Here is a 16163-nt window from a genome sequence, read left to right as displayed (position 1 = left end):
GAGGCAGTGAATAGCCCAGAAATACACTAGGACAGAGGGAAAGAGGGAGGGAAGGAGTGAGAGAAAGATGGAGGACAAAGGCCAGATAGCGTCACGCTGCAAGAAGTGCCTCTGCCAGGTACCAGTTTAAGGGTTAACAGGTTAACTACTTTTTGCCTGGCATTAACATTTTCCACAGTGTTTCCATTGGTTAGAGGAAAAAGAGGCTGGTTTTAAGGGGGAAAGGCATTATTTAAGGTGATGTGTTATGGGCTGTGATTCAGTGAAGAGTCCGGTCAAGTGCAGTGTTTCTGTAACGCACGCGCAGGCAGAGGCAGCAAACTTTCTGGTGAGGGAGTTTGTCGCAGTCCTTCGAGGTGCAGATGAATGGAAATGTTCACCAGGCGTTTGGGGAAAGTGTGCCAGAGCATTACTAAAGAGTAGAGATAAGGCATTTGTGTGCCTTTGAGTTTGCATGGGAGTAGAGATGTCAAAAGTACCTTTACTTCTGTTGATACCAAAAGGAAAAAATGTAACAATATCTCTCGAGTTTCTGTTTTGCCACGTTGACTTTGTAACCTTCCTGGAATGTCCAGTTACATCCAAACTTTATATTAAGAGTGTGCGTAACTGTCATTGCCGATTTGCCAAATTGTCAAATTGTAATCATACCGGTTCTTCTGCTTTAAATGTACTGTAGCGAGTCATATGAATTATAGCAAAAATATTAATTATGTTATATCAGCTTTGCTCATGAATATTAATTATGCTGACACATGCAAACCTTCTTATTAAGGGTGTTTCTTGATGGCACTGATGAAGTTTTTCTGCTGTAAAGGAAGAAAGCACCTCAGTTCTGAAGGTTTGAGGGTTTGGTCTGTACCTCGGTTAAATGTCACGATTCGGTATGATTTCGGTACAGCAGGGGGAAAAAACTAAACAAAAAATAGCTTTTTTTTATTAAACTGTGGTTTACTGAACAAATAGCTCTTTCTTGAAATAAATTAAATTATAATTAAAATGTTCAGTTTATGCTCTAAACTATAAGGTTACAACAGAGCCCAAACTTAAATTTAACTCCAATTTATTTTTAAATCTAATAATCAACACTCAACTTAAAAAAATATGTATTCGAACACGTAAATTGCACATAATGCAGTTTGTAAATTTACTTCTAAGTTATAAAATTTCAATATTATAATATTAGTAAAGAGGAAGGGATGGAACTTAAAATGTCAACTTATTCTACTAAACCTAAACCTAACCTAACAGTCTACTCTGAGAGTTAGTAGACATGTAGTTGCAAATTAATGAGAATTAGTTGACATGTAGTTGCAAAGTTACTTATAGTTAGTAGAATGTCTAAAGTGGACTATCGAAATAAAGCGTAACCAATTATTTTAAGGATATGACGTATTAATGTTGTCACACTGCCATTATCTAACATTCAAATACATAAAAGATGTGTTTTATATAAAGGATTTGAGTAATGCTAATGCTGTTGAATTCATTACTGTAGCTCAAACAGTAAAGCATGGCACTAGCAACAAACACTAACTGCTCAAAAATGTTTGAATGCAAAGGCATTTTGGATAAAAGTGGCAGTTGTAAAAAGTTTCTATTATTACTGTTATTTTGAAATCATCAATGACTCTAGATGATGAAATGATGATGAAAAAGCTATCGAGTCCCATGTGGACGTTGAGAAGACACGAGGACAAAACTTGCCATTAGCGTGAGAGGGAATACCTGAAACTCTCCGCTAAGTTTTAGCAGGCGAGCTCAGGGCAAAGTCTCATTGAGAAGTCTGGGATAGGACCTTGGAGGACCTCAGTGTAGCAGAGAGCACGGCAGGACAAGGCCTTGATGTGAACCGGTAAACACTCCAGTCTCTCTGTCCCTGTTTCACACCACTCTCCCGACACTCTGACCTATCCAGCTTTTCGGCACGGACTCACCTTCACTGCTCCGGCTTAATGCTCGAGAGGAGGTAAAGGAGGACGTGGTGGGGGGGGAGAGGTGCTGAGCCGGGTGGAGCTGAGCGGAGGGGTTAAGACTCTCAAAGCCTTTTAGATCCGCTCTTGTCACATTCTCGGTGGTGTGACAGGCTCTTGTCACCTGGGCCAGCTGGAGTTTGGCCTAAAGACAGACACTGAGATAGTGCTGCTCAGTCTATGCAGAGATATAGGGTCAACTCGCAGAGAGAACAAATCCAACATTTTCTTCTTCTCATTTTTTTATTCATGCCTTTATTTTTCAAAACTGTTTTCTATTTTAATATACATCTTAAAATAATTTATTCCTGTGATGCAAAGCTGAATTTTCAGCATCATTACTCCAGTCTTCAGTGTCACATGATCCTTCAGAAATCATTCTGATATACTGATTGGCTGCTCAAGAAACATTTCTAATTATTATCACTGTGCTGCTTAATATTTTTTGTGGAAACCATTATTTAAAAAAATCAAGATTCTTTGATGAATAGAAATTTCACAGCATTTTCACAGCACAGCACTTTTATTTGACAGAAATCATTTGTAATATTATAAATTTCCTTAATGTCATTTTTGATCAATTTAATGGATCCCTGCTGAATGAAAGTTTTAATTTCTTAAAAAATAAACAAAAAAACTTTTAAATAGTAGTATATATAAAGACTTCTAAAGCCACTTTTACACGCCACAAAAACTTATTTTCTTTTAATTATCTTCATTTAGGAGCTTTTCTTAGCAAATATTCATGTGTGCAAGTAACTGCAATAACGTTGATTAATTAATCAGCATATTATTGAATGTAATTACATTTTTAATTCACTGCTAGTCCTGATTAAAACATTTAAATAGTGAAAACACCAGCAAAATGGCAGCACATAAAGTATCCGAGATTTTAAGTCGCTCTTGCTGCAGTCAAATATATTTCACCGATGTCCCCCATGCTATTTATCTATTAATCATACTGTACCTAGAACAGATTGTGCCAGAAAACATATCATAACTCACTTCCATTTAGCTAGCTTTGAGAGTGAATGAATCAAACTTGGTACTTACTTTTATCATTACATTTGCTATCATGATTTAAAACTTTAATTAATTTTAATAAATATTCTTGCATTAAACAGTATAATACTAATCAGGCGCGTCGTAAGGGGGTGGGGGGTTTAGGACTATTCTAAGGGCCCAACGATGGGGTGGTGGGATTTTCCGAGGGGAACGCGGAGCGCGATCTGTACGGAGGGGAACACCAACACCCCGGGACACAGGGGGCCCCGAGTGAAAATACTGTCCAGGGGGCCCAGAATCCGTAGCGGCGCACCTGATACTAATACAGTTTATGTATTTTATATATATTTATATTTTAACATGTATGAACACTTTATGTTGAGCTTTACATGTGCTGATATCTCATTAATGAATATTATAAATAGCTTTAATCATCTAGTATTTGTCGATGCAGTGTATCAAAGCCAAAACACCTTTTTTCCTCCTCATTTGCTAGAGTCTATTTATATTGCTACCCTAATAGTTATAAATAGTGAGACTAAATGCATCCACCTTTTATCCTCAGCTCATTTATCTCTGTATTTGTCGTAACACTTGTATTCTTTGTGAATTTCTTCTAGACGTTTAAAAAAAAAATACCCCAGCTTAGTGCCCGTAACCATATTTAGCTGTGCTTAATTCTCATTTTCTGTTTATTTTGTTTTATTTGGCTAATCTTTTAATACCAGTACTCCTCGTTTAACGAGTCATTTACTTATTTTTTGTCTCGGTCAGACCACATTTAAACAGCTGTTGGTTCAGTCAATTAATGATTTTACCACCAGCTGGAAAGCCAGTTTTAGGGTATGCTTGTAGCCTTTCCCTAATTAAATTTAGCTGTTTTATGACTTAAAATGCTGCGGCTGAGCTTCATGAAGCCATCATAAAACTTTCATGAACTTTGAAAGAAAGTTTCAAACTTGCCTTTCTATTTAATGTTTTTGTATGTTGGCTGCTGTTGTAGCATACATTTCTGCAAACATTTTTTTAAAGGCCTGCACCCTTTTTGTTCCACTTTGCCTGTTGCCAGCTCTGTGAAATTGGGGATTAACCCCTCGGATAATGGCCCTGATGTCCAGTTGAGTGGTTTAAAATGACTGGCTGCCTGAGAAACACACTGACGCATACATGACTTACACCCTCTGAGCGCTTGCTGTCTCCTTCTTCCTCCCACCCTTCCTATTTCCGCCACCTCCTCGTATGTCACGACTGTCCTTCCCACCATCATGCACAGAAATGAAAAGAAAAAGAACGAAAGATGGCCTTGTTTCCCCCGTCCCCTCCAAGAATATCAGAACCACCTCTACGAAAATAAGGAAGAGCATGCATAGATGTATATGCATGGGTGTTTGTGTGCAAGTGTGTGTGTGTTTACTTGGCCGGAGGAACCCAGTCACTCCAGATCTGAGTGTTTGCGGGTGACAGGAACTGTAAGCGGTGGTGGCACTCTTTAACACTCTATCCTCAGAGACTTAGGCTGCTCTGGCCTCCATTCTTTGCACATTTCTTCCCTCCAATCCCATTACAGGCCTAACCCTAACCTTAACCTTACTACTACCACTTCTTACACCTTCTATTTTGGTGCGGATGAAAGCTGGGCTGCGGTTAGGCTGTTGACTGTGAACTCAGTAGCTGCGATGTAAGACAGGGTAGATAATATCATGATGTTGTGCTCCTGGTGCTGAAACATTGATGGATAGTGGTTATCAAGCCTTATTAAAGCAATTGCTTCCAATCATGTGTAATCATCTGAACAACACTGTTAGGTGATGTAGTTTTACAGGGATTTTTTTTGCTGACAATTTCACTGTAATTGAATGCAGTCCGAGAGCTTCATTTAAAGCCATCAGCCTACTTTTAGAGAGCATGAAAATCCTTTTTTTAAAGTCAACATCAAAATTGACCCTATTAAGTTTCTGGTCATGTTGTGAATGACAAATCGGCACACAGTATTTCATCATTCACATCCACTTTTCACTGTCCAATCAATTTCAGAAGTATAAAATCAAGATACGCCCTACACTTTAAATGTCCTGTTTCACTTGTCAAACAAAAGCATGTATTTGGTTGGTTATTCTAATGAACTTTAATAGCCATTTTAAATATTTAACATCTCAAAATATTGCTCTTGCATGAAGCCTTTCCCAAAAATATTAAATATTTGCACCTGCACTTGCGCTCTGTATGGTTCACTAAGGTTATGTGAACCTGCTGTCTATTATGCGTTTCTCGTTTTACACTCTTCTTTTTTGTCTAACAAGCTTCAGATGCTTCTAGTTCCAGTGAAGCAGAAAATCTGATTAGTCCGACTGCATTCTGTCTCATTCAGTGTTTAGCCGTGTTACACGTCTGTCAATTGTGTTGTTTATGTTTATTGTTGCTTTGCACTTGATTGCCCAGATTGTCATGTAACTTGGTCAGCCAACAAAGAGATATTAATATTCATTGTTGGTTGCACAGTTGAAGTAGTTCTGAATAAGTCACATGAAAAGAACTGACTAATTTGGGGAGTCTGGGGTGCAAAGTGCTGTTATTTACTGAGCCGTTACTACTCATTGTCAGAGAAAAATAAATTGGTCTTTGGGGTTAAAAGGGAATAGATGAAAAGATTCTCTGATGTTAAAGGGATCGTTCGTACAAAAATTCTGTCACCTTTACACCTTTAAAGGTATAAAAGCCACTAGGGTGGTACCCTTTCAAACGGTGCTAAATTGCACCATTTAAGTGCTAAGATGTTACCATTTAGGTGCTAATATGTACTTTCAAGGTATTAATATGCATCCTTTACAAGGTACAAAGATATGCAATTTGAAAAGGTTCCACTCTGTGACAGTTTTTGGACCTTTTTTCTGAGAGGGTATGTGTTTCAAAACAGTTTGAATTTTCTTTCTTAAGTGGAACACAAATGGAAAGATTAAAAGACAGCACAAAACGCACCATAAAAATATCATAAATTGGTTTATATGACTCATATTCCAAGTCTTCTGAAGCCATACGATAGCTGCGTGTGTGTGTGTGTAAAAGTGCATTACATTTTTAAGTGAACTATCCCTTTAAATCGCTAACGTTGTTCAGTTGTTGTTCTTTAGAATGAGTCGAACGACTGCATTATAGGCAATCAAATCAAAAAGCCTCAAGCAAAGCAGTTGGAGGCTAACTTAAAACTATTAAAAAGAAAAAAAGTCACTTGTCACTGTCATTCTCTTCTTCTTTCAGTCTTCCAAGTAAGGTGTATTTGTACAAGTGGACATGGGAGAGGCAGAGGATTGATTTGATCTTACAAGCCATCAGGTTGAGAGGAACTTTCCTAAACATGACCTGAAGTGTGCCGGCCCCGCAGCAAACGCTGCTGTCACTATAGTGAACGGGAGCTGTCACGCTGCGGTTGGGCCGATGCGAGCTGACAGCCTGAACGCTCACAAAACAAATCATGGCCCCATTTGGTAACACTCCACGTCCCTGTGATTTAGCCCCAACCAGGACGGCTTCTGTGCTGCTCATAGAGGATGCTAGTGGGGAAGTCTAGCCTATTGGGGATATCTGTGTGTGTGTGTGTGTGTGTGTGTGTGAGAGAGAATATGTAGGTGCATGTTCATGCATCTCAGTGAGTGTCAGTGAAATCATGGTTAGTAAAAGATGCTAGTTCATCTACTCATGGATTGGTCTTTGGCAGAACCTTACAAAGATTAGATCATCTTTTATGCTAAAATCTAAAGAAAAGGCAAAACAAGAAATGACATTTTTGTAAAGAATTTTTGTAAAGTATTTTGATGATCATTAAAGAAATTGTTCACACAAAAATTCACAGTTCACGCTGCAGTGAATGGGTGCCATCAGAATGAGAGTCCAAACAGCTGATAAAAACATTACAATAATCCACACCACTCCAGTCCAAACATTTTGTGAAAAGTTGCATGTTTGTAAGAAACAAATCCATCACTAAGGAGTTCTATTTGGACTCTCATTTTGACGGCACCCATTCGCTTACATCGATATGCCACTGAATCATTTACTCAACCAAATCAATCAAAACCACTGATTCATTCAGGAACAAAACAAGTGGCTGCCTTCATGTATGAGTCATTGAATCATTCACTCAGCTGATTGTAAAGCAAAAGCAAAGTAACATATAATATAGTGCCTAAAATGTAAGTTGCTCAATATTAATTTTTCTGTATTGAAGTGTTGTATACATGCAATATTGTTACTTGCTCAAACAGTCATTGCTAGTTTGAATATGTGATTTTTTAAAATTGGTAACAGTGACTTAGACACATTGCAGGCTACAGCTATTATGCACTCTTGCTTGTGTTGCTTTAATAACAAATATTTATAACAAAATAACTGAGAATAATTGTAAAATTATAATTTTTAAAAAATGTTTTTTTTTTCTCCAATTTATTCCCAACCCTTTTAACCCCTTGAAACAGATTTGGTTAAATAGTTTTTAAAAAATGGTTAAATGGAGCTGAGAGTACTTCACTGTTATGATAGCCGACAGCATAATCAAATTGTCCCAAATATTTAATAAACAAAAAAACACAATTCTGCGGAAACCTACAGGCACAGATTGCACTTGGGCCTCACAATTAGGAACTAGATACTTCATTTTAAGGTTTTCAATTTTGTGTGCAAAACAACTTTAAAATGTTTAAGTAGTGTGACTATTGACAGTCCCTGACATTGCTGGTAACCTCTTATGCATTTCGAAGAGTCTTAAGATTGATATTAAATCAAGTGAAGAATTGCATTTTCATGGAGCGCAGCATCAAAATCTAGAAATTCACACTCATCATGGAAAACCTAACTTCATAAAAGACGCCTACCAGCACAAAACCTGACAGAAGAAATTGACCATAGCTTTGAGTTGTTATTACTGAGGTCTTCTATCTCCGTAAAAAGTCATTTAAGCACTAAATGTCACTAAAATGCCATTCTGAAGCAGGTGACATGCATTGGCCAGCTCTGATGGCTTGAGGCTGATTGTCTGCTGGGCTACAGCCATCACCTTTCCTCGCTAAAAATGAATTATCTGTTTGGCAGCTCCATTTTCCACTTTATTATTCAACTAACTCACAAAATGGTAATTAAATGAAACAATTTAGTAACAAAAAAGAGAAAAGTGAGAAGAGGAGAGGCGATGATTGTGTTAAAGTGCTTTACACACTCACTGGGTGATTTTATTTGGCAGCTAATAAAGCGAACAGAGAAAAACATCATGATTAAAGGGTTGAACAGTGAACACCTGAGCATCTCTGCTATAATCATTAAGATAGAGAGATGGGGGAGGAGAGCTAGACGAGGCAATGCATTGTTCTTGAATGTGCACAGAGGAAAGAGAGAGAAACTATAAACACAAGATACACTCAGCTGGGAAGAGGGGGGAAGCATGGGGTAAATCTCACAAATACAGTCAAATATTGACCAAATATTCAAATATTGTATTTTAGGACTGTAATTGCATCATGACATTATTTTCAACAGTTAAGCACATAAACTCACAATACTCAGTAGCCTTCAGTAATGCAAATAAAGGAATCCCATTCTCATTATTGAAATGCAATAAAAACCCGATTAAAACTGTAAAGTATATTTGTGTGTATACATGGTAGTATTTGTTGCTTTAAGATGATTTTAATCATTGTATCCAGACAGGATGATTTACTGTATTAATCTGAGCCTCCTGTTCAGTCGTTGGCTGTGTTCGGATTGGCATATAATTGTTATATTTCTACAATATGTAGTTTGTAAACTGTGCATATGTGAATTGCCTATATTTATAGAATACCAGGATTGCACAACAGAGCACACTGCACACAATACTGTATCCCTCAATGTAATGCACTCAATTTGATATTACATTTCTAATGTGACAAATTGACTGGCAGTTATTTATCATCTTTTTTTTTTGCTGTATAATGCTGATTACAGCAGAAATTAATTTAGATATTACCCGTTTTGCTTTAAGTCAGAATGATTATCTCTGGTAATCAACATTGTGCTGAAAATAATGTTCTGTTAAGCTTGCAAAATAACAGTTTTTATTGATAATACTAACTGGATAGCACTCACATGGAACTTAATGTGGTCATACTTAATGTATGACAACAATGTGGCATACTACTTTTTAAAATGTTTATTGTTAAATAATTGCAACTGTTTCACAGTAGTCTACTATTGGTGTAAGCTAGTGTTTCATTCCAGACATTGCTATTCTCTCTTTATGCAGAAACTTGAGGTCTGTTTCTTGCATCTACTGCAACTGTACTAACCAGGGTTTGTGTATTGTATGTTGTCCTCCTCCAGACTCTGTTCAGGAGAAGCAGCCACCCGTTAGTCCAATGAATAACCGGAAGGAAGACATGGAGATCACGTCGCACTACCGGCAGCTCCTGCGGGAGCTGAACGAGCAGCGGCAGCACGGCATCCTGTGCGACGTGTGTGTGATCGTGGAGGGCAAGATCTTCAAAGCACACAAGAACGTGTTGCTGGGCAGCAGCCGCTACTTCAAGACACTTTACTGCCAGGTGAAGAAGGGCTCAGAGCAGCAGGCCACCATCACGCACCTGGACATCGTCACAGCTCAAGGCTTCAAGACCATCCTTGACTTCATGTACTCCGCCCACTTGGCGCTCACAAGCAAGAATGTGATCGAGGTGATGTCGGCCGCCAGCTACCTGCAGATGACTGACATTGTGCAAGCTTGTCACGGCTTCATCAAGGCAGCGCTAGACATCAGCATTCGCTCCGAGCTCGCAGACGAACTTGCGGATATTGAGATGGGCAACGTGGTGAGCTCTATGGGAGGCGGGGCTGGGCCCGGGGTGGGCGGAGCCTCGGAAGCACTGGCGTCTATGATCTCGGCCCGCAGTTCCTCGCCGTGGTTGGCCAGACGCACCAGCCCGGCGAACTCATCTGGAGACTCAGCCATCGCTAGCTGCCATGAAGGCGGGAGCAACTACGGCAAAGAAGACCAGGAACCCAAAAGCCATGAGAGCCAGGAGGATGCTTGTTTGCAGCCCTTGTGGCCTGCTGATTACCGTTCTGTCCAGGTCAAAGAGGAGCAGGTCTCCCCCTCCAATCTGCAAGACGGGGCTGGCCGAGGGGCACAAGGCATGCCTGGAGAGCAAGGTGGACGAGGAGAGGGGGGCTGGCAACCCCCTGGCTCGGGCCGCAGGAAGAACCGCAAGAACAAGGACACAGTCAGGCACATTACCCAACAGAATGAAGGGGACAGTCGGACGGCGTCTCCGCTGCCATCCATGCTCTCCAATCCTGGCTGGAGCTACGGCAACCAGGACATTCCAGGTAGGATTACTGTGTACTAGTTGCTTTATTGCTTCCTTTATTACTGTCATGATATCACATTGTGAAAACATCGAGCCGATTGTTGACCTTTCATCAAAGGATGTTTGGTCTTGCATTAGAGACTGAATATGCCTGCTATATAGTACAGGAATGGGCAACTCCGGTTATGGAGGGACACTGCAGAGTTTAGCTCCATCCCTAATCAAGAACACTTAATTTTCTAGCAATCCTGAAGACTTTGGTTAGATATTTCAAGTAGTATTTCTGTATCCTGGTATTCATGAAACAGTACACATCCAATGGACACTTTACTATCCCATGAGGCTTCAGGAGAGGAGTTGTGAATGGCAGTGAAGCGATACAGCTGACGTCGTAGGTGTTGGATGTAGAGTGTCTGGATTACATTCGTACTACATTCATTCATACTATGTGGACCATACTTTTTAACAGTCACAAAGTTTGTTTCTCATTGTTGCGAGCACTGCCTCGTGGATCCCGTGAGAGTCAGGTCGTCTGTAATACTTTGCCACCGTGTTTGATTGTATAATTCGAACCCAGATAGAAATAGAACTTTGATGAAGTTGAAAATTATTGTTGTAGCACTAATAGTATAGCAGCATGACAAACTACAGATTGAGGTGGGGAATTTGGGGTTGAAAAAACTCATTTCCTCATTAACATCGGAAAGACACATGGGACGCGAGACAGCCTCATCAACCTAAAAACAAAATCCGTGCTGAGGAACAGATCACGCCAGCAAGCGGGGATGAGGCCCTACCTGCCTCGGATACTGTTGCTTATAGGTATGTAGATCATTAAAAGTGTGGCAGCTCTAATCTCTGGTGAATTTGTGCAGGCCGACTGTGAAATGGGCACACACACACTTTAAGAAAACAGGATAATTGAATTGACCTTGGTGGCGGTATGAGGATTAAATTGTATGTGTGTGTGTGAGTGTGTTGGGACGGGGGGTGCCCCAAGGTCTTCTGAAGTGTGGAGAAGAAGGGATAAAGTGAAGGAGAGAGGGAGGGGAATACGCGGAGATCTGCATCAGCTTAGCGCGAGTTTACCTACTTAACTCTCGAGGCACTCTCTCATCCTCTCTGTTTGCCAGCCCTGCTACCTGCGGCTCCAACAGAAATAACTGCACTCGCTGACCCAACCCCACAGATCAAATATCAAGTGCAAGACTCCACACATCTAAGTACACACCGGCTCACTGTACTGCGTACACACGCATGCTCACAAAAGTCACACCCGTTCCTTTGTGTGCGACACAAATAGTTCACATTTATATTCCACATGCACTGACCCCTATAAGCCAAACCAATATGCTAGTCAAGCTTTTGAGGTCAATTTAATTACGTTCTAAATGGAATCGAAACATTTTCAAATCTAAAATCATCCCTCTTAACCGTGTGTAAATCTCAGTCCGCTAAGGAACCGAAGACTTGCAAAACGGCAAATTGCTTTGGATGTCATTTGATAATATGGGCCGATGCTCAGTGAAGATGAGAATATTGCTTGGTACACAAAACAGGCTCAGGCTTGGACGAGTCGGATCAGGGTGAGAGAAAGACGGCATGTTGTGAAAGCCCTTATGCCCTGCTTTGGGTTTTGGACTCGGCTGTAATTTTCCTACTGAATTGGTGGATTCTTGTGGAGTTGAGGCAGACAGGTTTGTCCAAAACCTATGCAAGCTGCTACTGTGGCCAGGAGGGTTTGCTTTGTTTAAATAAACAACGATTATTTATTTTTGTGTATTTTATCACCCACCTGTTATATGCAACATGAACATGTTTAAATCTCATTAAGACAATATGACAGCTTTAGTAATTAGAGGGACTCTATAAATGCCCTCATAAGTGATTTCTGACCGTGCTGAGGTCCAGTCAGCAGCTAGACTTTTCTCAGATTTGGTTAAAGGGCACAGGAAGTGTCTAGTTGCAGGAGTAATGGTTTGCATGGTTAAGGGTGCCGTTTGCTGACAGCAGTAAATGGGATCTCAGGATGCTGATGTCCAAGTTGCATTGTGCACAGACTAATGGTTTTAAGAAGCTTGTAATTGGTGGTTGGCATGTTTATAGAACTGTATATCTAAATTACCATGCTTCTGGTATGAAGTTCTGGCGAGCAGCAGGATATTTCTCAACCTGCACTTTGTGAAGTGTGTGCATGTATGTGTGTGTGTGTGTGTGTGTGAGAGAGAGAGGATATGGTTTTTAACATGATTAGGCAGCCAAGACCAAAAAGACAGTCAGGTTACTGTCTAAAGCTTCTAGCTGCTTCTCTTGTCTGCTAAAATATTATCCTAATCATCTTATTGATACGGTTTTCTTCATGAATGTTGTAAGATAAGACTCAGATCATGCTATAGGGACTGTTTGCATACCAGTTATTCTTTGCACATGTCCTTAAGTTTCACTGCGCCCTTGTTCAGGCCCCTGCTGAATGGACATTCCCTTTCAGAGCGTCTTACTGACCACTGACAATCATGAGGCATCAAGCCATCACAGTTCTAGAGAGGGGATGTGAGGTCACACTGGATGCTTAGCAGATGTTTGCAGGTGTTGAAACTGGTTGCAGAATATGCAGGCGTTATAATGGGCATGTGTCCTGGAATACAGATTCCCAAACTTTGGGGAAACATCACAAAATTACAGTCAGTATGATTTAAATGGTTTACATTTTTGTTTGTTGCATTCTGCTAAGTTTAAAGTAGTTTTTCCCAAATTACATGTTTTCTGGATTATATTTATTGTAATTTATTTTCAGTGCATTATTTCGGACACTATTCCATATCGCGATTTGATTAAGTGTATGGCCCTACTATTGGTTTATTCATCCATATTTTGCCAAATTCCAAAACATTCCACGTTGTTCTGAAAATTACATTTTTGTGACTGGATTCAGTGATTCCATTCACGTTTTTTGATAAATATTATCATTAGATAATATTTTAGATAACTTGCATAGATGTACTAGAAACATATTCGATACAAATTCGCAAAGAGAGATGCCAATGTTTAGCCAGCACATTAGAAGCATTTTTCATAATGTTCTTGTATTACTGTGGTGGGAACAAGGGGGCAGTAGAGTTACCCTCAGTTGTCTGTGGCATAAAAATCGATGTTTTGTTATTTATATAGCTAACAAGTTAGTCTAGCTAGTACAACAGAAAAGTCTCTTCAGACATTTTCTCTGACAGTAGTTGATTTGAAAGATAAAGCTGACCTTAGAAGAAGAGTTTACGCTCATATCTGCTAATAGTGCTCCCCTTGTGGCAACACTAAGAATGCAACATGCGTGTATTGTCTTATATTGCTTTGTGAATTAAGTGGACTCAAGGGAACACAATTTATAACTATTTTACATATTGGCAAATTGGTGGCTGATTTGTATAAACTCGAATTAATGTGTACGTTTTCATATGATCTGCTTATGTCAGGTTTTTCCGTACAAATCACATAGTATAAATTCATACAAAATGTAAAATAGTCATGTTTTCTCTTGAGACCAGGTTGTAAATGGAGCATGAAATTAAGCTTGAGTAGATAGAATTTTTTTTTTTTTTCTTTTTTTACTTTCATATCTTTGTGTAAAGTAAAACAACCTGAGTCTTCAGCTAAGTGTTTGTGAGAGAAGCAGCGCTGCTATCAATGATGCCTGTGGTTGTTTCTTTGTTGTCATATAGTGCTCATCTTTCTTCCCATCATCCTACACTTTTTTTGTTGTTTTAATAGTAGCTATATCAGTTTGTCCCCACCCATTTACATGTGCTATGATTTCATTACTCATCATCAGGAGTGTGTGTACACTCTGAAAATTTGAATGTAGAAGCTCAGCGCTCTTCCAAAAGCCAGACCTCTTTTGAGTGAGCTGCCACACTCTTCACTTACAAACAAACCCACAATGTCTGTAATACAGACCTGAGTCACAGCTCCATGTTTCATAGACCCTTAAAGCCACTAGTTATTTTATCAGTATTTTTTCTACAGCCTGTGTCTGATGCTAGAGGCCTCTACAGTTAGCATTAGCATTAGCATGACACTTGTTTGTCAGGTCAGAAAATTACCACCAAAGAGTGACATTTCAAAAGGAAATGTACCTAACGTGTCTCTGATGCAATGCCATGGTATCTGTGTGTGAAAGTGGCTTGTTAGTTTGAGTGTTGTTCGTGTTTCAGGTTTACTCCCTGATGAAGAGGGGGGTTTCTGTGGTTGGCTGTGGCTGTGAACTTCACTCTGTCATCAGGGGGATTTTTTAAGCTGGTCAGGAAATGGTCACTGATATTTTATTTTAGATTATCTGTTCATGAGCACGGCTATCACTTGATCAGAAAGAGACTAGGAAAATAAGAAGATCATTGTGGCATTCCCCTTTCCACAGCACAAGACATGACAAAAATCCCACATTTAGATCATTCACACATGCATGTGTTGTTGTGTTGTTGACGTGTTATTGTTTTTAAATTGTGAATCTTTATCAAAAGGGAAGTGTGTGCTTTCTTTGGTATCTGTATTTGGTATCTGTGTACAGATGCAGATATGTATATGTGGTCAGGGCTCGCAAAATTTCAAAATCCCTGGTAGCCCTTCGGGCAGGTACTCTTTAGATTTTGGTAGCCCGAAAATTAATTTAACTAGCCCGAATAAAAAAAATACTATTTTATTTTATTATTATTATTATTTTTTTTTAAATATAGAAAATCAGATAGGAGTTTAAATGTTAATCAAAAATATTTTCAATACACAAATATCAACAAACATGAAGGAAGGAATTTTATTTCACTATTTACAGGGTATCTGCAGAATTTTTTTAAATATATTTAAGGCAATTTATGACCCATTTTAAGAGCTGCACAAGTAAAATGAACACAGAATGAGCGGGGTTAGACAATGTCTATGGTAACATACAGTTTTGAGCCATAAAATTACATGATTTACAGTTCAGATACAGGTTTTCACAAAAACTAAAATCTTATACAACAGCGTTTCAGGCTATAGACCGTTATGTTAATTTAAAACGTATAAATATTATTGTCTTAATTGTTTAGATTTTTAGAAGGCACATCAACTTCTTTCTCATTTACAACTCTATGTGTTTGCTGCGTAAAAACATGAGTTGATATTTGCATTGATCTGAGCATAAACAGTAAGAAAGGCTTATTGGAAATGCAGATTCACTCTCTGCCACGAGGTGGCGCTTTAGGAGCGCTGAAATATTGCGGTTTCCCCGGAAACGCTGTACACAAAGCAGCTCCGCGCTCATAAACGCTGCTTTATCAGGAATTATAGGTAAAATTAAATTAAAATGCCAAAGACTCTTTCTGAGGACAGTCGATTCCCTTCAGATACATTCACATAAAGACATCCGTGCCGCGTTTTGACTTGAAACGTGCAGCGCTCATATTTATTCAATGACATCATTGCCTTTTGAAGTTTAATCCTGCCGTATCGCGACTCTTGTCTTTCTGTCCCCAACTGTAAGACCTCTTCAAATTATAATTAAGACCTTTCTTATACCATTTAACGTATTTAAAACTTGTTATGGTCTTAATTTTCATACAACTCACTTTAAGAGTTTTTAAGGACCCGCGGCAGATCTGTATTTAAGGAGCCCGTCAGGCAGGCAGTGATACATTTTGGTAGCCCGACTGGAAAACACAATAGCCCCGGGACATCGGGCTAGCGATTTTGCGAGCCCTGGTGGTGATTGAGTGCTTGCATGTGATTTCAGAGTGTGTATGTGAAGAAAACACACCCATGCACACAGATGATTGTAAAGTGCCTGATGTGTATAAAAAGTGTTGAAATATTTAGCAAGTGTTGTGTGTTT

The 16163-nt window shown here is 39.3% G+C and overlaps 1 protein-coding gene across 6 annotated transcripts in view; it reads left to right on the top strand.

Annotated features, from left to right (window-relative positions):
* zbtb46 (zinc finger and BTB domain containing 46) overlaps positions 1-16163 on the top strand; it is a 109650-nt gene that overhangs the window by 38417 nt on the left and 55070 nt on the right. For all 6 annotated transcript variants that reach the window (XM_058764523.1, XM_058764518.1, XM_058764522.1 and 3 more), the window contains exon 2: positions 9324-10325. In XM_058764523.1, coding sequence (XP_058620506.1) covers positions 9324-10325 — 1002 coding nt within the window. The remainder of the gene's footprint in view (positions 1-9323; positions 10326-16163) is intronic.

Source organism: Onychostoma macrolepis, chromosome 23 (genome assembly GCF_012432095.1).
Source record: "Onychostoma macrolepis isolate SWU-2019 chromosome 23, ASM1243209v1, whole genome shotgun sequence".
Classification (NCBI taxonomy): domain Eukaryota; kingdom Metazoa; phylum Chordata; class Actinopteri; order Cypriniformes; family Cyprinidae; genus Onychostoma; species Onychostoma macrolepis.
The sequence above is the reverse complement of the archived record's forward strand: the minus strand, read 5'-3'. Positions and strand labels throughout refer to the sequence as shown.